This window comes from Carcharodon carcharias, chromosome 12, assembly GCF_017639515.1.
Source record: "Carcharodon carcharias isolate sCarCar2 chromosome 12, sCarCar2.pri, whole genome shotgun sequence".
Classification (NCBI taxonomy): Eukaryota; Metazoa; Chordata; class Chondrichthyes; order Lamniformes; family Lamnidae; genus Carcharodon; species Carcharodon carcharias.
Genome location: NC_054478.1, coordinates 63,455,049 through 63,480,195, shown reverse-complemented (window position 1 = coordinate 63,480,195; position 25,147 = coordinate 63,455,049). Strand labels below are relative to the sequence as shown.

Genomic DNA, 25,147 nt, shown 5'->3' with positions numbered 1-25,147 from the left:
TTATTCTATCTCTCCCTTCCTCCTCAAGGGAACTGCCTCCAGTGGAGAGGTCAGAACACATACCCCCAGGCTAAATGGAGGCCTCCAGAAAGCTGCAGGCCCGAGAAAGATTACTGTCTGCACACTGGTTTCAAAGTACACAAGAAGCTCCTGGAAATCGATGAGAACTACTAACAATCACACAGGCAACTTTTAAACACTTTCAGCAATTAAAACTTTGTGTAAAACATGAACAACCCCTCTGAGTCCACATATCCTGACATTGCATGAGTTTTCTTAAAAAAATCTCCTACACGCCTGCCCATTGGGCCCGTGCTCCGACCCGAAGTTCGCACAGGCCCCTTAAAATCCAAGACAATTGGCAAGTTAAGGGCCTTAACTACAATTAATGGCGGGCGAACACCCTGTTGTTGAGCGTGCCCGCCAACCGAAGTATCGCGATGCCATGTGCTGATGTTGGCACGCTCGCGTGACATTTTAAGCGCTAACATGCGGGCTCCACCACCCACACGTCAACCGGAAAATTCTGGCCATGGTTGAAATTTTTTTTAAAATCCTTAAAGGGGCAATCAGATTTTACACACAGGGCCATTGAAAATAGGAGCGAGGAGGTAATGATAAGTCCAGGGCATGTATTAAATAACATTTTTGATACTGTGTGCAGTTTTGGAACTGTGGAAATGGTGTATTACAGATTCAGTGGTGTGACATTAAAGATCAGAGGATACAGTTATGATGTCTTGCTGAAGATGGAATTAGATAAGCACTTGGAGGGAACAAAAAATTAAAAGGGCACAAGAGAGAAGCTGGGAAATGGGATTATACTAGATGGCTCTGATTTGGCACACAAATGGGCAGAATTTTAACTGTTAAGGGGTTTCTTTGGCAGCAGGCAGAAGCATTAAAGCCTTGAAAAGTGCCAGTGGGTCAGGAACCCAATCCTGCCCACTTCCAGGTTTAATCCGGGCGGGTCTGGCAGTAAGCAAGGAACTCCCATGGAACTGTTGCGTAAGTAATTAAAATATTCAAAGAGGCAATTAACTCAGAATTTAATGCCGCATTCTGACTTTACCTACCTGTGCACGGGTTTCCCGAACTGTGTGGAGCTTGCCAGGGCCAAGTAGGCACAGTGGGGAGTGCTAGTTCAGTGAAACTGATTGCTGAGAAGCCTTCAAAGGGTGGGGGGAGGGGGGGGCTTTGCCTGAGTCAGGAGTGTGCTCTTTTGCGCACGGAGGTGTCTCAGGGAGATTTAGTTTTGGGTTTAAACAATTTAATAAAGTGTTGAAAAAATTTATGACATGTTCCCTCATGTGAATCTGTCACATGAGCTGGGACATGTGCATTAATTTTAATAAATTTTTTTCTGAAAATTTTAAATCATTCATGAAACCTCACCCCATCCGTGGAAAAATGCGAAGGCCGCCTGAGCTCTTCACCTGCCCGCCAACCTTAAGGTTGGACAGGCAGCTCAGCTGATTGCATTAATTACTTTTCAACAGGCCTTAATAGACCTTTGGCAGTTCGGCAGGCATGCAGCCAACTCAGCTGCACACCCGCTGAACTGAAAATCTAAATGTCGTATGGTGACATCAGGATGCACGTCCAAAATCACCCCACATTATTTTATGCCTCGGTGAGTGGGCCTTGCCCCCACTCGCTGAGCTGAAGATTCTGCCCAGGATCTGCAGGCAGAGGTTCAGCTCTTTTGAAATGTGTGATCACCAGTGATTTAGGAGGCTCCAACTTTCAGGTTACTGCTGGCATCTGCAACCTCCTGGAACAAGACCTCCGTCCCAGTGGATCAGGCGTGCATTCATTGCCAATTACCAATGAGGTGGCTAGCATCGGAGGCTACCCTCCCCCTCCCCCACATCCAGCCCCACTCTGGTTCTCTGCTTCTTACTGAAGTTTGTTGTGCTGTTCTCCCGAAAGGAAAGAAAGCAGAGAGTTGAGTGTAAGAAATGGATTGTGTAGGAAGGAGGGAACAACATTTGTGGAGGGTGATTGTGAGATATGGGTGTGAGATGAATGAGGAGAATGCTGGGAAATCAGAGTGTAGGCTTTGCACTTTAAAATGTTACACCACTCACTTTTCCTGCTCTCCTGACATCCTGGATCCACTTGGAATACAGTCGCCAGGTTCACGGAACCACATGCCTGTTGCTGACTTCCTGGGCCATTTCTATCCACACCTGCTTGGTTTGAGAAGCTGGCCTTTTCCTCCTGTCCTTGGGAAACATTACCCCACTTCAGTCCCTCAGTCATCAGGCTGCCCAGGTAAGACTGAGTGATCTGTGAGGGGTAGGGCAGCCTCCCCAAGTCCCCTTTCTGTTTCTGTAGTTGCTGCACCCTCAGGAATCAATGTACAGTTCAGTTGTTCTGACCCCTGCTGGGTCCCTTTAACTAGAACCTCTCTCTTTTGACAGATACAGTGTGTCGTCCCATCAGCCGTCTCTGATTGGTCAGGAAACCTGAAACTGGGGTGCTAATCCCACAGTGCACTGCTTCCCAAACCATTTTCTGCTGTGACCTCATTTTAAAGATTTACACCCCAGAGTGAAAATTGGGGCACAGGGCGAAAGTTGTTGAGTGGGCTTGAGGTTCAAACAGCAGGGATACAGACACAAAAACCTACTAAGACACCTACCATTTTGCAGGCTCTGTTGGGCCTCAGAGCTCATTGTTCAGGAGCACTCACAAGCAAAAAATTACAAACGTTTAAAAAGGCCTCAGAGTCGATCCCAGGACTGTCTGAGTCTCTGCTCGTTGTTGCCTCAGAGCTCATAACCCCAATTGCTCTTCCTATGACCCCACTAGGAGTCGCGACCCAAGTTTGGGAATCCCTGCCATAGTGTGTCACGACAAAGGCCAGACGGAACGTATGGGTTCCTGGCTAGCTACTGGTTTTTCTGCTGTGTCCAGGTCTGTTATGATAAAAATTCTGCCCAATGGACAAAATAACCTCCTTCTCTGTTGATGTTTCCAAGATTCTATGAAATAATTAAAGTATTTTATTTGTGAAACATTTCAGTCCTAATGTTTTTATGTATATGGAATGAAAAATAGAAACTAAAATACTAAAATAAGTAGACAGAAATTGAGAATATTTTAAGAATGTTATCCGTTATGAAGATACTTACCCTCCTGAAGAGAAAAATCCAGACAAGCGGTATAGAATGTTGCCTGACCAAGTATGTTGTGTCGTGAGACTGAAAAGTCCTTCATATATGTCATTAGGTCAACATAATCTCCAAGTCTACAAAACAAATGATGTTTTATGTTAATAATAATGTAATGTTTATGGTTCGCAAAATATTTTATGTGTGCATTGGTAATAAATCGCTGTATAAAAAACAATTGCCTACTACAAGGGTCTGGTAGAATAGTGGTTATGTCACTGGACAGAGAACAGGAGTTCAAATCCCACCACAATAGCTAGAGAGCTCAATTCATGTAATTAATTAAGTAAATCTTGTTAAAAAGTTAGTATCAATAATGGTGAACATAATTGTCAGATTGTTGTAAAAACCCATCTGGCTCAATAGTACTTCTTTAGGAGAGCAAACATTACCTATAGGCAACACAGACCCACAGCGATGCGGTTGACTTTGAACTGCCCACCGAAGCTATTCAGCAGAAGCAAAAAGTTCTAATAAGAAGAAAACCAAACAGGCCGTCCAACATCAACATTGACACTGGATTTAGACACAACCCTGCAAATACTCACTAACATCTGGGGGGGGCTTGTGCCAGAATTGGAGCGTTGTCCCACAGACAGCCTGACATAATAATATTTTTACAGAATCATAGCTTTCTGCTGACCTTCCAGACTCTTCCATTGCTATCTCTGGAAATGTCCTGTCTCACTGGCAGGACACAACCACCAGAGATGGTGTCATAATGGTATAGTTAGGAGTTCTGACAGTCCTTAACATTGAACTTAGAGTCTCATGTCATCAGGTCAAACATGGGCATGGAAGCCTCCTGCTGATTATCACCTACCCCGGCTCTCCACCCCACCCCTTCCCATTCATATACTGATATGGACCAAAACACCTTTATGAAATAACAAACTGCATGCTGGACATCTGAAATGAAAAGAGAAAATGTTTGAAATATTCAGCAGGTCCAAATAGAAGATGCTGCTAAGTCTGTCTTTTTGTGAGATAAGGGGAGCATTGCTTGTTCCAGTCCAACTCAGACCCCCTCCCTCATGTCTTTTTCCGGTAAACTGATGACTGTATTTGTGCCGTTTCCTGCTCTCACCCTGAACTGGAAGATTTCATCAACTTTACTTCCAAATTCTATGCTTCTCTCACCTGCACCTGGTCCAATTCCAAAATTTTCCTTCCCTTTCTCGACACGACTGCCTCCATTTCTGGGAATAGGCTATCAACAAATATTCACTATAAGCTCCCTGACGTCCACAAATATCTTAACACTTCTTCACACTGTCATTCCTGTAAGGGCTCCATCCCATTCTTTCAGTTGCTCTGTCTCTGCCACATTGTTCTGATGATCAAACTTTTCATACCAGCGCTTCTGATATGTCTTCCTTTATCCTCAACTGAATCTCCCCCCTCACCATTATTGATGGGTCTGTATACCATATCTGTCCTGTTTTCTGCACTTCTGCTCTCCCCACTTCCCCTCCCTCTCATAACCATGACAGGACACTCCTTGTCCTCACCATCCTCCATTTTCAACAATCCATCCTCCATCATTTTCACCATCTCCAGCATGATACCATCATCAAACACATCGTCCCCCCTCCTCCCCTCTAGGCATTCCGAAGGGACCAATCCCTTCAAAATACTCTGGTCCACTCCTCAGTCACCCCCAATATGTCCTCCACTTTTCCACAACAACTTTCCATGCAAACGCAGGAGAAGCAAATCCTACTCTTGCATCTCCTCTCTCCTCACCGTTCAATTTGCACACATTCCTTCCAGGTGAAACAGCGATTTATGTGTGCTTCTTTCAATTTAGTATACTGTATTTTCTGCTCACAATACAGTCTGCTCTATGCTGGAGAGGCTAGACAAAGATTGAGTGAGCATTTTGCAGGACATCTCAGTTCGGTCCCAAGAGTCACCTTGAATTTAAATATTTGGCCTGTCAACTCTGCCTTTCCATAGATGCTGCCTGACCTGCTGAGTATTTCCAGCATTTTCTGTTTTTATTTCTATACATCTCCATGTTGAACACCACTAGGAAGAAGCATTGAGGTTAGCAAGGGCATAGCATTTACTCTGGGTATGGGACTTCTATGTCCATCATCAAGAATGGCTGGATAATCACAATGACTTTCTTTTTTTCATTCATTCATGGGATTTGGGCATCACTGGCTGGGCCAACATTTATTGCCAATCCCCAAATGTTCGAGAGAAGGTGGTGGTGAGCTGCCTTCTTGAACCACTGCAGTCCATGTGGTGTAGGTACACCCACAGTGCTGTTAGGGAGTTCCAGGATTTTGACTCGGTGATTGGGAAGGAACAGCGATATAATTCCAAGTCAGGATGGTGAGTAGCTTGCAGGGGAACTTCCAGGCGGTCATGTTCCCATGTATCTGCTGCCCTTGTCCTTCTGGGTCGTAGTGGTTGTGGGTTTGGAAGGTGCTGTCTAAGGAGCCTTGGTGAGTTCCTGCGTACATCTTGTAGATGGTACACACTGCTGCCACTGTGTGTCAGTGGTGGAGGGAGTGAATATGCATGAATGAGGTGCCAGTCAAGCAGGCTGCTTTGTCCTGGATGGTGTCAAGTTTCTTGAGTGATGTTGGAGCTGCACTCATCTAGGCAACTGAGCTGGCTGAGCCCTGAAGCGCATATCTGCTAGACGGTGCTGAGAGAATCAACAAGAGGGAAAAACCTATGCTCTCATCCTCACCAATCTACCTGTCACAGATGCAGCTGTCAATGATAGTGTTGGTAGCAGTGACTACCACACAGTCCTTATGGAGACAAAGTCCCGTCTTCACGGGACACCCTCCATTGTCTTGTGTGCCAATACCACTGTCCTAAATGGGATAGTTTCAGAACAGATCTAGAAGCTTAAAACTGGGCATTCATGAGGCACTGTGGTCCATCAGCACTAGACTGTCTTCCAGCAGTAGAGCTGTAGTGCTGAAGACTTTTGCTCCAGAACCAGCTGCATCTCCAGCCAAATGTTCCAGCAGCACCAACCCAATAATGTGGAAAATTGCTCAGTTATGTCCTGTCCAAAAATGTCAGGACCAATCCAATGTGGACAATTACCGCCCCATCAGTCTACTCTCAATCATCAGCAAAGTGGTGGAAAATAACAGGGACAGGGCTATCAAGAGGCATTTACTCACAAATTACCTGCTCACCAACGCCACATTTGCGTTTCACCAAGAACATTTGGCTCCAGATATCATTACAGCCTTGGTCCAAATAAGGACAAAAGAGATGAATTCCAGAAGTAAGATGAGAGGGACTGCTCTTGTCATCAGGTCAGCATTTGATCAAGTGTGGCCTCAAGGAGCTCTGGTAAATTTGAATTCAATGGGGATCAGGGCAAAAACTCTGTATTGGCTGGAGTCATACTTAGCACAAAGGAAGATAGTTGTGGTTGTTGGAGGTCAATCAAATCAGTTCCAGGACATCACCGCAAGAGTTCCTCAGGATAGGGTCCTAGTCCAACCATCTTCAGCTGCTTCGTCAATGACCTTCCTTCCATCATAAAGTCAGAAGTGGGGATGTTCATTGATGATTGCACAATGTTCGGCATTATTCACAACTCATCAGATATTGAAGCAATCCATATCCAAATGCAGCGAGTCCTGGACAATATCCAGGTTTGGGCTGACAAACAGCAAGTAACATTTGCACCACAAAAGTGTCAGGCAATGACTCTCTCCAACGAGAGAGAATTGAACCATCACCACTTGACATTCAATACCATTACCATCACTGAATTCCCCACTATTAACATCCTGGGGGTTACCATTGTCCAGAAATTAAACAGGAATAGCCATATAAATACTGTGGCTACAAGAGCAGGTCAGAGGCTAGGAATCCTGTGGCGAGCAACTCACCTCCTGACTCCCCAAAGCCTCTCCATCCACAAGGCACAAGTCAGGAGTGTAATGGAATGCTCCCCACTTGCCTGGATAAGTGCAGCTCCCACAACACTCAAGAAGCTTGACACTATCCAGGACAAAACAATCTGCTTGATTGGCACCCCATCAACAAACATTAATTTCCTCCAACACAGGCGCACAATGGCAGCAGTATGTACCGTCTACAAGATGCACTGCAGGAATTCACCAAGCCTTCTTAGACAGCATTTCCAAGCCCATGACCACCACCATCTAGAAGGACAAGGGCAGCAGACACATGGGAACACCACCACCTTGAAGCTCCCCTCCAAGCCACTCACCATCCTTGGAAATATATCGCCTGCCATTCCTTCACTATCGCTGGGTCAAAGTCCTGGAACTCTTTCCCCAACAGCACTCTGGGTGTACCTATACCAGTGTCGCCACTACCTTCTCACAAACAATTAGGGATTGGCAATAAATGCTGGCCCAGCCAGCGACGCCCAAATCCCTTGAATGAATGGTGGGTTGGTGGGGGGTGGTCACCATTGACCAGAGATCAGGACCAGCTATATAAATACTCATCAGGAAATCTTACAAGAATACAACTGTATATATTCCTTAGGTCAATGCCTTGACCAATCAGAGTCAAGCTTCCTGGTTTAAATTCCAAATAATGCTTGACAGTTAACGGCCTGTCAACATCAACTAGTACATTCTTCATGGTAACACTTATACCAATCAAAGTCTACTTGCCAACTAATCAACACTCTTACAGTATAAATTTGCTGTCTCCCTTGGATTTGTATTCTTGCGAAATGTCGTGATGAGTGCAAGACGAAAAGCTTTGCCAAAAATGTCTCTTTTTTCAGTAATACTCAAGCTCTGTGCTATCAAATGACTGTACATATAAATGCTGTGACTACAAGAGGAAGGCCAGAGGCTGGGTATTCTTTGTGAGTGACTCATCTCCCAACTCACCCAAGGTTTTCACTATCTACAAGTCACAATACAGGAGTTTGATGGAATATTTCCTTCTTACTTGGAGGAATGCAACTCCAACAACACTCAATAAGCTTGACACTATCCAGGATAAAGTAGTCTGCTTGATTGGCTCCCCATTCACCAATTTAAATATACACTCCCTTACTAGCCTAATGTGGTCAATCACATTTCTGATTTGAATCATAGAAAGCTACAGCACTGAAGGAAGTCATCTGACCCATCATGACTGTTGGATCTTTGCAAGAACTATCTAATTAGTCTAACTTTCCTGCTCTTTGACCACAACCCTCCAAATTTCTCTCTATCACATGTACATCCAATTCCTTTTGAAAGTTATTATTGAATGTGCTTCCAACAATTCATTTTGCATTCCAGATCATAACAACCTGCTACATTAAAAATAATTATCCTCCTTTTCTCCTCGGATTTTTTGATGATTATCTTAAATATGCATCCTCTAATTACTGACTGTTCTAACAGTAAAAATGGTTTCTCTCAATCTATTCTATGAAAACATCTCATCTTATGTTCCGTGATAATTTAATTTCATAGTTGCTTGTTGATTTCCCAATTGTTTTCTCTCCTAACCTCTTTGTATTCTCTTATCATGCACTCTTCTGTTTTCTACATGCTCAATGTATGCCACTTTCCTAACCCTCAATTACTCCTTTATGTTTTTATTTGTCTATGCAGTCCCACTAGTAGTTAGTTTGATCTTTTCTTTTAGTAGAATACATTTTCCCTGCACTCTGTTCTAAATGTTTCCCATTGTTCTACATAGTTATTTACCAATCTAATTGTCCATTTAATTTTCCCAGGTTCTATTCTCAGTCCTTCAAAATCAGCTTTTCCTCAATCCATTAACTTGAATTTCATCATTCTTATGTTCTTCTCTATCATCATCTTAAAATGGTACAATGGTATAAAAATATTATGGTCGGTATTGCCTAATGTTCCCCTAGCTTTATTGCTCTTATCTGCTCTGGTTCATTACCTATTAATAGGTCCAATAGCAAGTCTTCCCTTTTTAGGTGTTTCACACATTGGGTTAGAAAGGAGTCCTGTACACATTTTAGGAACTCCATTCCCTTATCCCCTTTATTTACTTCTTCTGTCTGATAAATATCAGGGTAGTTGAAAACCCTCGCGATTATTACTCTTATGATTTTTACCCAATTCCCTAATTTGTCTGCATAGTTCTTCCTCCACCTCCCTTCCACTATTAGGTGGTCACTAAACTACACCTATTAGTATGATGTATCCTTTATTATCTTTTAATTCTATCCATATGGTTTCTATTTTTGTGTAACTAATGATAGCTGTGTCCATTTTTAACGGAATTATGCTATTCTGAATAAGTACAACTACTCCACCTCTCCATTTTCCTTCTCTATCTTTTCTAAATATGTTATAACCTGCAACATTTAAGTTCCTGTCCTGATTTTCCAGTAGCCATGTCTCAGTGATCCCTACTATGGCTTTAATAAATCCATGTCGGCTGACATTGTTCCTCTAAGTAACAATTAATTTTGTCCCAACGTATGGGGCTGAATTTTTCCGTTGACGAGAAGGGGGCGGGGCCCGCTTGCCGCCACAAAAATGATGTGGGATGACATTGGGGGGAACCCCCGACATTATCCCGCTCCATTTAACTCTTCAGCAAGGCGGGGGCACAGCGCGATCAGCTGTCTGCCCGCCAACCTGTCAATGGCCAATTGGGGCCATTGACAGGATAATTAAAACAATTAAAGGACCTGCCCATCCAACCTTAAGTTTGATGGGCAGGCCAGGAGCCCCGGCAGGCTTCTGAAAAAACATGAAACCTCATCCACCGGCAGCATGAGGTTTCATGTAGGGTTTAAGAAACTTTAATAAAGTTTTAGAAATTTATTAACATGTCCCATCTTGTGAGGGGGACATGTTAAGAATTTTTTTATTTTCCTATTTTTAATGTTTGTGCAACATTCAGCGATCTCCCTGAGGCAGCACTTAGCCTCAGGGAGATCTGCACTCTTTCGTGCGCATGTGCGAAAGAGCACCCTCTTGCATTTGGGGAATCCCTCTCTGCCTGCACAGGAAGCGCATAGCACTTCTTGCCAGGCATCACGCTGGGCCCACCCACTTAAAATGGTGGCGGGGCCCACTTCTCCGGCAGGGAACGGCTCCCTGCCCACCAGAGACTGGGTCGGGCCCGCCCGCCCAACAGGCAGAAAATTCAGCCCATGGTTTCTTTAGGCCCATGCTAATAGATTAAGAAATGAGAAGTTGGACATTATCTTAATATTCATTTTCACAAGGTATATGTATACATACTTTAACCTTTATGCATGTTTATTAATTAAATGCTAAGATAATTGTGAGTGCATTATTTCCTTGGTTATTGAATGTTTGTAGGTGTTTCATAAGTAAGTATATACATATAAAGTATCTGTAGCTGTATTGTATGAGCATATGTATGCTGTTTGCTACTAAAGTTAGCGCATCTGCCACATCTCTAGCTAGTCAGCAATTTCTATTGGGTCATGCTGTTGTCAAGCAACTTGAACTTAAAAACAACTTTTAACAAGCACAATGGGACTCATTTTATTTCAAATCTTTGTTCTGGCAGGAACCATTATATACAGTAACAGACTGGGGGACAACCAATTAAGGAAGCAGCAGTGATTGGATGACTCATTTGACTTTCTAATTACTTCACTGCATGCCTAATCAATTTCTCTATCATACTTTTCAATAATTTCTACAAAAGGACTCCCTTAAACAAGCTGCTAAAAAAAGTAGCAGGACACAGCACTCAGGTTGAGCTAGAACAAGCTACAGAGATGCAACCAGGGTGCCTGTCAGAATTAAATATTCTGGGGATAGATTGGGCAAGTCGAATTTAAATAGAAGATTAGCTATGGTCTTATTGGATGGTGGATCGGGTCTGAGTGTCCATATGACCTACTTCTACAATTACTTATGTTCTAGGAGCAAGATGATACGCGAGCCCCTCAGCTGGAGTATATTGATGGGAACAGGGGGCCCAATGTCCGCTACCAAAACTGACAGCAACCTGCCAACCTGATCGCTGGGAGTCCTGAGTGAATTAAGTCCTTAATTGGCAGCAGAAACCCTGTTACCAGTGTTCCTGGCTCCAATAGGGACATTTAATTGGTGCACAGAGGCACTAATTGGCCAACAGCTCTCCGTTACTGGCAGCGCCACTGGGAGTGGTGGCAGCTGCCTATCGTAAACATAGACCTTCACTAGGGATCATCATTAGATTCCTGGATAAAGGTTAGTGAGGGTAGGAAATAGATCATAAGGAGGAGGTCACCAGTGTTGTGGGGGGCGGGGGGGGGGGGGGGGATGTCAGAGAAAAGGGCAGGGTGGGGTGGCTCTAAGCAGACCGCACCCCCCCCCCCAACAATGAATGAGGGGATCTCCCCCCTCCCCCCTCCCCCATGCTAGCCTGCAAGAAAACCTGACAGCATTTGCTTGTCAGTCTCCCCACACGGCGAGTCCCCCACCTGCCGCTGGTTGAATATCAGTGGCAGTGGGATGAAGCTTTTAAATGGACATTAATTGTCCACTTGAGGGCCTCAATTTGCATCTGGGTGGGAAGACTTTCTGCCTAGGGCTTAATTGGCGGAAGACGGGGAGGTGGTGGGGACCTGACCCTGCACCCTCCAATCTGATCAAACACCCACCCCCCAATCTCAGAATTGCCTCTGTAGGTGGGGGAGGGGGATATTAAATTCTGCCCATCTTTTCCAAAGACCCTTTTGTAATTCATGAACTTCCAACTGACCTCTGTGACCTTGGTCCTTATGTTATACTTGGGGGGAAACGTGAGTATAGGTGAACGAATAGTTCATACATATCATGAATAATATGTTGTCATGTTATACAATGAATAACAGATTGAGGGATGTCTTTTCACTGGAAAAGAGGGTGAAAGAAGTAAGATAGTGGCGTTAAAGACAGTTTATTTTACTCAGATTTCAGTGTTAGAAAATGCTCTGGTGTCCTTGAAGCAGTCACTGAGGATTGGTTTGAGCTCTGGTCATTGTGCTGATCTCCCACATGCAGATCTGGATCCAATGGAGCCAAGGACTCTCCCCAGCAATGACAAAGTCCAGCTCTTGAATGCCAAAATTATAAGGACACAGAAAACTACAATGCTTTGTGATAGGCAGATCATCTAGGGCAAACTGCATTGATCTTACTGATCTATTCAGGCAGTAAAAGCCTGACTGCTTCCTCAATGGTCCATCTTGTAGAGGCATCTGCCTCATTCTTGCACTCCTCTTCTGTCATTTAAGCCTCTTGTAGCAGTGTCCTAGAGCAAGATTAGGCTTTTTCACCTAGAGTCTATCTGCTGGCCTGATTTCCTCCCTTGAACAGGCCAAGAATGGCTGATTTTCACAGTATTCTAGTAACTTCCAGCCTATCATCTGTTGGCACAGGAATCCTCTTCATTATATCACACAAAATCAGCACATTGATGAACTGGAAGGCTCTTCAAAGGGGTGATCTGTGGGAGCACACAAAGCAATATGTATGATGTTACTTGAATCCTGGACCTTGAGGAAGGGATGGGAGGCTAACATTCTGCCTGCAATCTGACCCGGTGAGAAGCAAGTCAAAATAAAATGGCAGAAACATTATGAAGAAGTTTTTTTCTCAGCTGCAGAAATGATGAGACAAACACTCCAGGCTCTCCTGTGTCAGAGACACTACACCCTGTACCAGCTGATTCTGATAGCTGCTGCACATTATAAATTTCGGTCTAAATTAACCAGAGTGCATTAGGAATGGAAAAAACAGGAAACTCAAAGTACAGCACCATTGGCCCTCATTTTTACATATACAAATGAGGTAGGCTGGGACTCAGTGAGTGGATTGAAGGCACTTAAGAAAGCATGAGGGAACTTGGGGACATCGTATTAAAGATAGAAATCTGGCGGAAATAGTTTCTGTCTGATTTTCATGCCTGAAAAATTTCCTTTGCAATTTATGCACAACGTGCTGAAAATGGGGAGAAAATTTGCATCGTAAAGTTTACAGAAGAAACCTTCCATCATGAGGTAGTAAAATGGAAGTATTGTGATACAGTGTGAACCCTAAACTCAAAGGGGGCTTATTCCCTTCCTGTTTATGGCACATTTATCCATTGGGAATTGCGCAGGAAACTTTTTTTTGAGCAAGTTCTGGTGGAAGCCATTCCTGCCTTGAAAAGATTTCTCTCTCCAGGCTGCATCTCCAGGTGTTCCACAATCCACCTGCTATTTGTATTTCAAAATCACAGCTAGTGACAAAGTAGCTCCAATTTTCTTGGATTTGGACCGCTCAGGCTAAATTATATTGAGTTTCATAAGGTGCTGAAAACAGGTTTCTACAATAGTAAGTGATTTTTAAAGTAGTTTTTGCCATTTTGCTTACAGATACTTTCACCTCTGTCTATTTCTCACAGATTTTTGGACTTCCAATCCCTACCCGCAGTCAGGGCATCTCAGAAACAGCTCTGGCATTGCCAGTAGACACCTATTCTTGTGCTTCTTTTAGGTGATTCTGAGGTATAGAATCCCAGAGCGTGGCTGACTTCTCTAAAAAAAGGCTCATAGGAATGAGATGGCTCTTGTCTGATGACAGCTTGCTCTTTGGCAGTTTGATGTTGCCTTTGATATCCCACTCTTGTGCTATGACGAGTGGGCTGGGGAACTGGCTTGTGCTGTGGTCCTGTGAATCTTGGGTGGCTTGGTAGTCATCGCCTTCTTCACCATTATAATCATCTTCCTCCTCCTATGTTGCCTATTGCTGTGATGCAAAAAAGGAAGCTAGAAGTTAAGCATGAGTGAGTATCACCTCTTGGGATTAAGGGGGTGGATGGCAGAATTGGTAGGGTGCTGCACAGGGATGCCAGGATGACAGGGTAATGCCCAGTCAGTAACCTGATGCCAACTAGATATTGCCAATTTATCCATCTCCTGTAGCAAGAGTGAGTGCTTCCCCACATGCATTATGACTTTCTCCTCAAAAAGGCGAGGTAGTCAAAGATGAAGAAGACTCCTCCAGTTCCCTGTCTGTGGCATGCATTGAGTCAGCTTGTTCTGCAAGATAGAGTAACTGAGAGTAAAACTAGCAAATTAAATGTGTGTAATCACAATGAATTTTCCAAGCACAGGCCAAGTTAAATATTGATATCATTGTCAGGCTCCAAGTGGGATACCGGGAAGTGCCATGAACCGGCTGAAAGCTTGCAGAAAGGCTTTCCACTCTCAGCTGCCTCAGGTCCACCCAAACTTGAGCAGAATATAACAGAACAATCTGTCTCTTGAGTCTGACCCAGCTTGCATTGCAACTTAATGCAGCAGATGAAACTCTTTTCCTTGCTTCCTTTGTTGTAAAATCTTGGGCCAGAATTTTACAGCCCAGTCGCAGTGGGAACCGGGTCGTGAAATGCAGCGAGCCATTCTAAACTCCATTGACTTCGGCATGACCATAAAATCCCGCTGCCATAAAATTCCACTCTTGGTGTGCCTTTGCTGCTGTTTGCTTTTGCATCTATTGGTTACAAATCTGTGTAGCAGTTTACCACAAAAGTCACAGTCCAGTGGAATGTTAATTTTAATGGCTTCTGAATTTATGTGGATTATTCTTGCCAAGAATGATTTACATGTAACTTTAATGTGAACATTATTTTAATGAAAACTCCTGCAGAGTGTGGGTGCGTGTGTGTATCAGGAATGCATGAGGTGGCTGGCTACCCTGTTGTTACAGGAATATCTTAGAATAAGGGTAGTTTGCATAGTTCTGATAACAAAGTTTCAAGATAATCCTTCTCCAAGCCGCATTTCTTACAGACTGCATCAGTCATCAGACCTTGCATCCTTTTGATCATATGTGCAGGGTTGGAAAGGAGTTGCTGATGAACCTGTATGTGCTGCTATCCTAGGAGAATGGTATCATGGATCCCATTTCTGTCATGCCACTAGCAGTTGGCATTGTCTCTGCAAAACCACTGAACTATGGGAAAACAGATCGTATGATACCAATAAGATTATTGAATCCCTTTGAGGTATGTCTGTGAAATTATGTTTGAAGGCTGAAAGAGACAGCCTTCTTGGATCTAGCACCTCAGCCATCCATGGCGATAATATGAACATTTATGTGTAAAACACAGATTGCCCTTAGGGCCCCTGCTGTGAGATTTTCTGCTGCAAATGACCCTGGAGCTGGCACCTCGAACAGAATGAGCTACAGAGCTATGGAACCCTCCAGCATGGGTAATTGACTCCTTCAACTGACCACAGTCTACAGCCAGCTGTCTAAAATGGTCCCTGGTATCTAAACTTTTGCTTCATGCAAACGTCCTTATTTTAAAACTGGGACTTTGAGATTTGGATCTCCAGAGGAAGTGCATCCTATCCATCTAATCTGCAACATCATTCCACCACCAGCTGCTCCATCTCACTAATACAATATGTGACCTAATGCATTTCCTTCTGGCTCACTCCCCACGGGGTGGATATCTTTAACCTGGTACTTGGGAGGGGCAAGGTGAGTGATAGTCCATGATGCAAGATGCTGGCTGGGCTAAGTATCTTGGGCTTTGTTTTTCCTTCTTGGGGCACATCTAGAAGAGAAGAGGAAGAGAGGTTAATGGGGAGCAAAGTTCATATGTTGCTTTTAGTAGGAGTGACAGGGACGTTTCATAATATGGTTTGCTGACAAGTAAATACTGACCAAGAAGAAGGAACAGAAGCAGAATATCATCACAAACCCTGCACCTGTCCCTGATACCATCTGTGACCTCTTCCACAAAACTTGGGGAGTCTTTCTTCATATAATATAAAAAGATAGAGATTTGGACTTTTGCCATCTGTCACAGTTTTTTCTCTTTGTCATGAGCAGTATTCTTCTTTAAGAGGAATGTAAAATAACTAACTGTGGTTATGATGAGACACAGTAAAATTCAGTTGTCAGCATGCAGCTCAAATGACTTATGCCAAGTGCATACAATAAATAACTACATTCAATGCTATTGTACAAATCTCCTGGGTACCTGCACTGTTCTGAAACTAACTGTTTCCTTCCCCAGTCTAGATTCATCAGAAACACTTGCCACATCTTATTAGTGAAACATGGTGCTGCCTGACACGTTGCAGATCCCAGAGGCAGTAGAAAAATGTTGATTCTGTTGTCAACCCAATTTTGGAGCTGGTGACCTAGTTACTTTGGAGCAGCAGCACACTATTTCCTGACCCTAAAAAAGTGGGCTTCCAATAAGCGGTATTCCAAACGCTGGAAGTTTTCAATAAATATGATAATTAGATTGAACCTAGAAACTACTCCAGAGTCATGCCAGTTTTTGTTGGGATGTTGCAATTTGCACATCACATTTCCAGGTAGAGGATTCAGACCACAGAATTATGTACATTACGTATGACAATAACAACTACTACAACTACTTCTACCAGCAGGGAGCTGAAAGTAGTTTTATGGGTCTTACACATAGATCTCCATGTCATAAAGAAGCAGCATTCTCTTCCTCTTTCCTAACTACTTACGCTGTTGGGGTGAATGAGAATTAATTGTGAAAATAGTAGGCTTCAAATGCGAATTGTGCAATGGTTACATCATTACATTTCTTTGATGACATTTCTGACTTGCAACAAAAGTGTTAATCTATTTTAAATTTGATTATTCAACATCACTTTGAGAATAAAAAATACTAACTTATCAATTGACTTACCTGCCAGTAAGTAGCAAAGCTTTGGTCAGAAAAGGAATTATCAAAACGTCAATATTGGGTTTATTTATTAGTCCAGCAATTTTATGAGCCAGGCGTCCTTAAAATCCAAAAGAACATATTAGATAGTCTATACAGATAGTCTACACAAACGATGAAATGGTCGTTTTTTGTATTATTTGCATTGATGTTAACAGTAACAGTACGTACCATACTCAATAGATTCAGCAAGGCGTCCAGTGCAGAGCTTCATTTCTGAAAGTGCACATACTAAATGACCAATCATTTGTAATCCATTCTGATCCTTGTTAAGAACAAGACACTTCTGTAGAGCCAACCTTTCCATTTTTGCACTCTTCTCTTTAAAGCCAACAAAATGATAACAACGGAAAGAATCAATGTAGGCAGAAATTATCTATGGAGTACAAGAAAACAAAAATAAATTATCAGGAAAGTAAGCCAAGGTTTTCTGCTTGGTTGTGCTGTTCTTTTTAACCTAATTCACTTGAAATCAGCATAACCAATACAGAGGATTATGTAATTTTAAACACAAATTATGTGCAGAGTTATTTGAGCCATATTTGGTGCTGGTTTAAAAACATTGCATTAGAAACAGGCAGTGCTTACAAAACTGGCCACACACCCAGGATTAATTAGTCACCACTGGGAGTTTCCACTAATTCAGCTGGTTTACAGGATTTTGAGGAGGCTCCAACAATTAAGCTGCTCTTTTGGCCATAAGGACACTAATAAGAATTCTTTAAAAGCTTCTTAATGTATTTTTTTTAACCTTACTAAGAAACAGCCTACTATAATACAATATAATTAACAAATGGTTATGTATATTTTTAGAAGTCATTTTCAGCAATTTAAAATTAGGCTACTCAGAGGTAATGGATTGACACTATGGGCAGAATCATCCCAGATTTGCAATAAGTGCAGTAGTGGCTGTGAAAAAGGAAGTTTTACCCACCAACTGCAGTGGCAGCTTTTCACACTGTATCATCCCAATCCAGCCTCATTAATAATACATTCCTGGAAACACGCTGTTTCGATGGTGGGCGGGCTGTCATTTTCCCACCATACTGTCATCTTGCCGCTTTATTACACTGGACGCCATATTTAAAGTGCAGCCACAAGAACAGCTCTCAGTGCTTCCAGACAAGCACAACTGCAAAGAAGGCATGGCCCGAAAGGCAAGAAGATCACAGCCCCCGGCTTAATAACTTGTCCCTCAAGTGCCTTTTGGACGCAGTGGATGCTGGTGTGATGTCCTCTGCCCCAGCTCTGCCGCAGGAGGGGCATCAACATCACCAGTCCAGCATGGGAGACCGTGGCAATGGTGGTCAGTGCCACTGCCCTGCAAAAGAGGACAGTGCAGAAAGAGTATGAATGATCTCCTCTGTTCTACCAGGGTAAGTCACTCTTCTCATCACTCTCAACTCATTCACTTACAAACCCATCACACATCTATAGGGCGCTCATTGTCGGTTCAGGGGACATCACCATTCACTCTCTCACACACACCTTAATTGTCCCCATCCCATCCATGGGACCACTCACCACCCACACATGCCAGGCATACTTATCAATTGGTCTGGCAGGCATCCTGCTTACACTCTCTCAATCTGTCTTCATGCAGGACAAGCTGGCACACAACAATGGGGAGAGGTTGTAGACCGGAGGAGGAATGCCTGAAATCTAGGTCCTCACAGACTTTGAAACTAAAAGCATTCAGCTGGCTGGTGAAGATCTGGACTGTTCCTGTGCTGACAGTGAGGTTGGTGGTGGTATACAAGTGAGGATCCAGTAGTGCAACATCCATCAGACAATCATGCTGTGTGTGATGTGTCCTGTTTCAGAAGCTGCTGCCATGCACTCTCCTTGCTTCTGCAGGCACATCTGGGAAACAGCCAACAGAGTCCACCACCTAGAGCCTCCAATTAAGCCTGAAGAAACCTTTGAAGAGGAATCTGAAGGCACCTTCATTGAAGTCCCATCACAGCGCTCACCCACACCCTCTGCCAGCCCAGAGACACACACCTCATTGGGACTTAGCTTTAGAGTAGCCTTGGGATCACAATCTGGTAAGCACATCGCACTTTCTCACCAACAGCAGGTTGAGACAGGGACTTCCCAGGTGTCCAGCACTTGGGGGACTGCTGACGGCCAGAAGTCTGCTGAGTTTTAATCAGATGACGAGCCTCTGGACTGGGTCATGTCACAGTTCTAGAGTTCCAAAAACAAGCTTGGGAGCATCAGGAAGGGATGTCCGCTGCACTCATCAGATTGCAAAGCACAATGAAGGAGTCAGCCCACCTTCAAGCTGGGGTGATAGTGCTGGCATGCCAATGCACCAAGGGTAACACTGGTAGGATGGCAGCTGCCTTGGAGACGTTGATCTGGGATGTTGCTCCTGCACTGCTGTGCGGGCTGAACTCCACTGCTGACACCATAGTTGGCCTCCAACACTGATTACGCTAAAGGAGTGCGGGGCAGCTCGATCTCACTCCAGCTACTCCTTTTCCTCTAGGTGTCAGCCAGGGGCCCTTGGGTGAGTAGGATCTGCAGGTGCACACCCCAGGGCTATCCACCCAGGTGATTCCAGGAGCGTCCGGTCCACCTGAACCTGCTCTTCCTGTGACCTCAGCAGCTCCAGTTCCACAGGCCGAGGAAGGTGCCACTGCCACACAGCATGACCCCAAAAGCAGGCCAGGGCCCTTCAAGTCTCGGCCCTCCAGAGGATGTCCGCCTAAGCTCATCACAGACAGCACATCGCAGTCAGCAGGCTGCCTCCACCCCCACTGTGAATGTCGGGGTATATGCGCTGCCATAAGCCAGACTGGAGGCAAACGTTCACAGGTGCAATGTGAGGATCTATGGTGTCTCCTCACTGAATGTTGTCATCATCCTCTACAAATCCAGCAGCTAGAGGGCCTCCAGAGTGTGCCTGCCTCATCTGGCCTGTGCAATGGCTTCATCTCCATCATTGTTGCCTTCGAGGACCTCCTCACCCTCATCCCTGTTGACATCCTCCATCTTCTCCTCAGCCAGCTCCTCTCCCCGGTGCAGTGCCAGGTTGTAAAGGGCGCAGCAGGCGACAATGATGTGTGACACCCTCTGCGGACTATATGCAGAGCTCCACCAGACCAGTCCAGGCACCGGAACCTCATTTTCAGCAAACCGATGGTTTGCTCCACCAAGTTGCCAATTGCAGCATGAGCCTCTTTATACCTTCTCTCTGCTGCAGTACGAGGCCGCCACACGGGTGTCATCATCCGCGTCTTCTGTGAGTCGCCCTTGTCCCCAAGGAGCAAACTCTGCAACCTCTGTGGACCCTGGAAGACATCAGAGATCTGAGACCGACTAAGAATGTAGGAGTCATGGACACTCCCTGGGAACTGTGCAAAGATCTGCAGGATTCATTTGTGATGGTCTCACACCAGCTGCACATTCAGTGAATAGATGTTCTTGCGGTTGACCGCTCGTTGCGACAAAGATTTGAGCACCACCTGAATGCCGTCGATGGTACCCTGCACCTGTGGGAAACCTGAGACCTGGGCAAACCCCATCGCACTTGCATCCTGCCTTTCCTGTTCCCCGGGCAAAATGCACAAAATTGTGTGCCTTCATGAAGAAGGTATCCGTGACTATGGATGCATTTGTGGGTGGAGGCTTGTGATATCCCACAGAGGTCACCTGTAGAACCCTGAAAGGAGCCACTGGTGTAAAAATTGAGTGTTGTGGCCACTTTCATGGTCACTGGCAGTGGATGCCTTCCATGTCCCCCATGGCGCCAAATGCTGCAGCAGCTGGCAGGTGTGACTGACCTGTCCCCTAGACATGCCCAGTCTTCGGCGCCACTGGTTTTTGGTCATCTGCAGGAATGAAAGGTGGTGTCCATAGAACCTGTGTCTAGCTAGCCATCAGTGATAGCTCGCTGTGGCTCTTTAGCGGCATGTGCGGGAGCCCCAGCTGCCCCTTCTTCTTGAGGGTGCTGCTCCTCCTCTGACCAGCCAGACACCTCCGTTGCTCTCCTTCGTTCCTGCTCTCTGTACGCCACAAAGCATACAGCTAGGTCACCAGTCTCCATGTTCCTGATGTACTCCTCCTGCAGGATGAATGAGAAAGATGTGTGGGTTAGCTTTGGTGTTCTAAGAACCTCTCTTGGTTGGGTCTGAAGGCCCTTAATGCATCCCGGAGAATGCTGGCCACCAGTTGGATGACTGCCTGAGACCCCACCCACTTCTGCCTGACTCCACCCGACTGATTGGCGTTAGCTTCACCCACTGAGCTCAGCCCAGGCGCAGGCAATCTCCTAAACCACAATGCAAGGCTGAGCTGTTAGCTTGAATCAGGGGGAGACTATTCCAAACTGTGCTGATGTCATTGCAATGGGCTGTGAGCACCTCCACCAGTGATTGCTCCATGGCCAGCTTTAGCAAGGAGATTGTACAATGTGCCCAGTTGTTCAACTGTTCTGCAGTCCACTAAAATGCTCACTAGTTTGCAGTCTGTGGCGGAAGGGCAAAAAGTTGCAATTTCATGCCTCTGTGTTGCTTGAGTGGGCAGATAAGCCAGAGGCCCGACTCCAAGCACGTCAATGTGGCTGCATCTGAACTGCCTCAGCCGCAGAGGAATAGTCACTTTATACAAGGTCTCCCTAATGCACAGCCACTTCCCTCCCCGCCACCTCGCATGTGCTTGTGCACGACCTTCAACTGCAGTGCAGTCCTTGCAACCCCCACCCCAATTTTCCTCAACTGCAGTGCAGCCCTTGCCCCGAAACCACATTGTGAGCCATCAGGTGTCAAGAAATTATCACGTTTTTCCTAATATTATTGTGGAATATTTTAAAGCAAGTTTATGTTTGTGTGTGTGTATGGTTCTATGAGTAGAATTTTCTGCTCATCGGGAGGGCCTGCGCCCAACCCAAATGAGCATAAAATCACCCGTGCTCACCCTCCTCCCCCACCCACACCAGCAGCACTGAGTGCAGCAGTGCATGTTTCACGCTGGACGGGCCTTAATCAGTTCTCCAGCGTGAAATCGCGGTTGGGTCCTAATCATGGGCAGCTGTTGGCTTCCTGATCACTCCTGTTCTCCCCCGCCGAGCTCTCCCGACGAGGGCAAAATCCTGGCCAATGTGTGTGTTTAATTTAATTAAACTAGGGATATGGCTAGTCTGGAAGGTTTAAACTATCAAAGAAGTGAGCTGTAAAACAAGCATTTGAAGTGGAGATAAGTAAAGCTAGGGTGAACTCTCAGCAGAAACTATGTGAATTAAATTTGTGAATTTTTCCTAAAAGTGCTGGCCATAATGAGAACATGAAAGCTTTTTATATTCTGGGTAAAGTAACTTTTATTGACAAGTGGCAAGAATGGGGTTTACAGCTCAAAAAGGAAGAAATATATTTAAAGATAGATGGACAGCTGTGTGTGGTGTGGCTGTGTGGGATCTTGAAAGGTGACTGTGTGAAACAGACTTGGGGAAAAAGCCCCTAGCCATCCTACAGAAGTTTGCTGTTCCAGTAACCAAAGTTTTCATGTTCTCATTATGGCCAGCACTTTTAGGAAAAATTCACATAATAACTTTGCATTATTTATCTTGCCAGTTGTAAACATTCTCCATGTCTCTTTGAAAATCAAGCATTTCTCCGCTTATCTAAAAATGCAAATTTAATTCACATAGTCTCTGCTTAGACTTCACCCTAGCTTTACTTATCTCCACTTCAAAGTCCATTTTTCCAGTTGATGCTTGTGGTAAAATTGCTGGATGACTTTATAAATTTGGAATCTATTTGGATTGTTGCCTTAATGGGTGTGTATAGTGGGGAGTCTGGTTAAGTCAAATTTTTGGGAACTGTTATAACTGTATAACTGTAATCTTGTTTATGTTTAAGTTTGTTCTTCTTTTGTTAATAAAAGTTTTAATTTAATCTTTAAAATCTCTAAAGGTGTTAATGGACTCAATACTTCTGACTTCAGTGCACCAGCTTCTCATAATAAATACAAATTGCAAAATCTCAGTGATAGCGTGGCCAAGTTTCCCTTGTGGATTTGGTCAGCCTGGCAAATACCACCAGCCATAACAAAATTGAGGGCTCGTCGGGAATTTTTAAAATTCCTGATAGGCTTAGATTTGGTGAGTCTTAAGACTACAAGTATGAGAAGAACATTGAACTCAGAAGTTGGTGTTGAGGGATTTTAAAGTGGTTAGACTGCAAACCTGGCTTAAACAATTGCTAAGACGTTTCTGCGAGTAGAAGATGTAACCCTAACTGGTTTACAACAAGTAACCAAGGCACAGTTAACAGAATTGGCGAATAAGTTGCGGTTAGGATTAACCACAGGGACAAAGAAGTGGACATAATTGAAGTTACGGTGCAGCGTTTGAAACTGGAAGAGATACCTGAAACTAGTGAGTTACAGCGGGAGGTAGTGTGACTTCAGTTGCAAGTGGAAAAACTTGAATTGGAGCTAAACGAGAGGGAAAAAGGAAAAGAGAGAACATTTCAAAGAGAAATGGAAATAAGAAAACTTGACCTTCTGAGGGAGAAATTAGCAATGGAGGAAAGAGAGAAGGAAAGAGAAAGAGGATATCAGTTTAAAAGGCTGGAAGCTAAAAGAAGAGACTTCAGATGCTGAGGAAAGTCCTGATGTGGAAACAATCACTTCCAACCCAAAACCCAGTGGGGAGATATTTAAATTTGTCAGGCTCTTCCAAAATTTGAGGAAAGGGATGTAGAGGCATTCTTTATTTTGTTTGAGAAAATAGCTAAGCAAATGAGGGGCTACTTAAAAATGTAATATTGAGTTACCTTCCAGACAAGTGTCAAAGTGAGTTGGAAAAGCTATTGCAGTCACACAAAGCTATTTGTGGGAATAAGCTGAAGAAAACAAATCTAGCTACACATGACGTAGATGTGGGAAATTCACTTCCAATAATGCAACATCCTTATAGATTAAATTCAGTAAAATTAGCTCAAGTGCAAAAAGGAATCGAATTCATGCTTCAGAATGACATCACAGAGTCTATTTTTAGTAAAGGCAGTTCATCTATTGTGATGCTACCGAAACCGATGGAATGCAAAGACTGTGTGTGGATTATCAAAAAGTAAATACTTTGACCAACATGGATTCACATCCTATTCCATGGTTGGATGATTGTATTGAGAAAGTGAGACAATCAGAGTTTATCACAAACTTTCTGTGAGGATATTGGCAAGTATTGTTATCAGAGAGAGCAAAAGAGATATCAGCTTTTGTAATGTTTAAAGGAACATAGGAACATTGAGAAATAGAAGCAGGTATAGGTCATTCAGCCCTTTGAGCCTGCTCTGCCATTCAATATGATCATGGCTGATCCTCTATCTCAATGCCTGACTCCCGCTCTCTCCCTATACCCTTTGATGCCTTATGCTATTTGGTATGACGAATGCACCAGCAACATTTCAAAGACTGACAAACAAAGTAATTTCAGGACTGAGCAATTGTGCTGTTTACGTTGACGACTTGGTAGTTTTCAGTCAAACGTGAGAGGAGCATTTACAACATCTGAAAGAACTGTTTGATCGACTGCAAGAAGTTAATTTGGTGGTGAAATTGGCTAAGAGTGAATTTGCAAAAGCACAAATTACAAATCTAGGCCATGCCATTGGACATGGTCAGGTGGCTCCAAGAGATGCGAAAGTAAAAGCCATTGTGAATTTCCCAGTGCCTACAACAAAACAGGAAGTTTTGGGATTTCTGGGCATGAGTGGATTTTACCAGGAGTTTGTACCATATTTTAGTAGTGTTGTTGCTCCATTGACTGAACTACTTATAAAGAACAAGAAATTTCAATGGACACAGAAGTGTCAGAATGCATTTGACAGTTTGAAAACTGTGTTGACTACTACACCAGTCTTGGCAGCACCTAATTATGCCAAGTAGTTCAAGTTGGCAATTGATGTAAGTGATTTGGTATTGGTGCTGTGTTGTTACAAGAAGTTGAAACAGGAATTGAAAAGCCTGTAGGATATTTTTCACGGAAGCTGAGTGTACATCAGAAAAGATACTAAACCATTGAAAAAGAAACTCTGGGTCTGGTGTTAGCGTTGCAGCATTTCGTTGCAAGCAATTCTTCAGAAACAATTGTTTATACAGACCACAATCCTTTAAAATTTCTGGACAAATTTCGAGGCTAAAGTGCAAGACTGTTCAGATGGAGTTTATTACTGCAACCCTTTAATTTACAGATTATATATGTGACTGGATGAGGAAATTTAATTATGAATGCATTGACAAGAGTTTAAAGTTCAATGGAAATTGGACATTTGAAACATGAACACTAGACTGATATG

The 25,147-nt window shown here is 43.9% G+C and overlaps 1 protein-coding gene across 1 annotated transcript in view; it reads right to left on the bottom strand.

Moving 5' to 3' along the window:
- The window catches only part of LOC121284686 (adenylate cyclase type 10-like), a 254,061-nt gene that overhangs the window by 18,566 nt on the left and 210,348 nt on the right, over nucleotides 1–25,147 (bottom strand). Inside the window, exons 36-43 of the mRNA XM_041200243.1 lie at nucleotides 20,246–20,395; nucleotides 17,013–17,217; nucleotides 15,597–15,686; nucleotides 6,342–6,403; nucleotides 5,895–6,016; nucleotides 4,320–4,378; nucleotides 3,572–3,626; nucleotides 3,141–3,256 (exon numbers count right to left, since the gene is read on the bottom strand). Of these exons, the coding sequence (XP_041056177.1) occupies nucleotides 3,141–3,256; nucleotides 3,572–3,626; nucleotides 4,320–4,378; nucleotides 5,895–6,016; nucleotides 6,342–6,403; nucleotides 15,597–15,686; nucleotides 17,013–17,217; nucleotides 20,246–20,395 (859 nt within the window). The remainder of the gene's footprint in view (nucleotides 1–3,140; nucleotides 3,257–3,571; nucleotides 3,627–4,319; nucleotides 4,379–5,894; nucleotides 6,017–6,341; nucleotides 6,404–15,596; nucleotides 15,687–17,012; nucleotides 17,218–20,245; nucleotides 20,396–25,147) is intronic.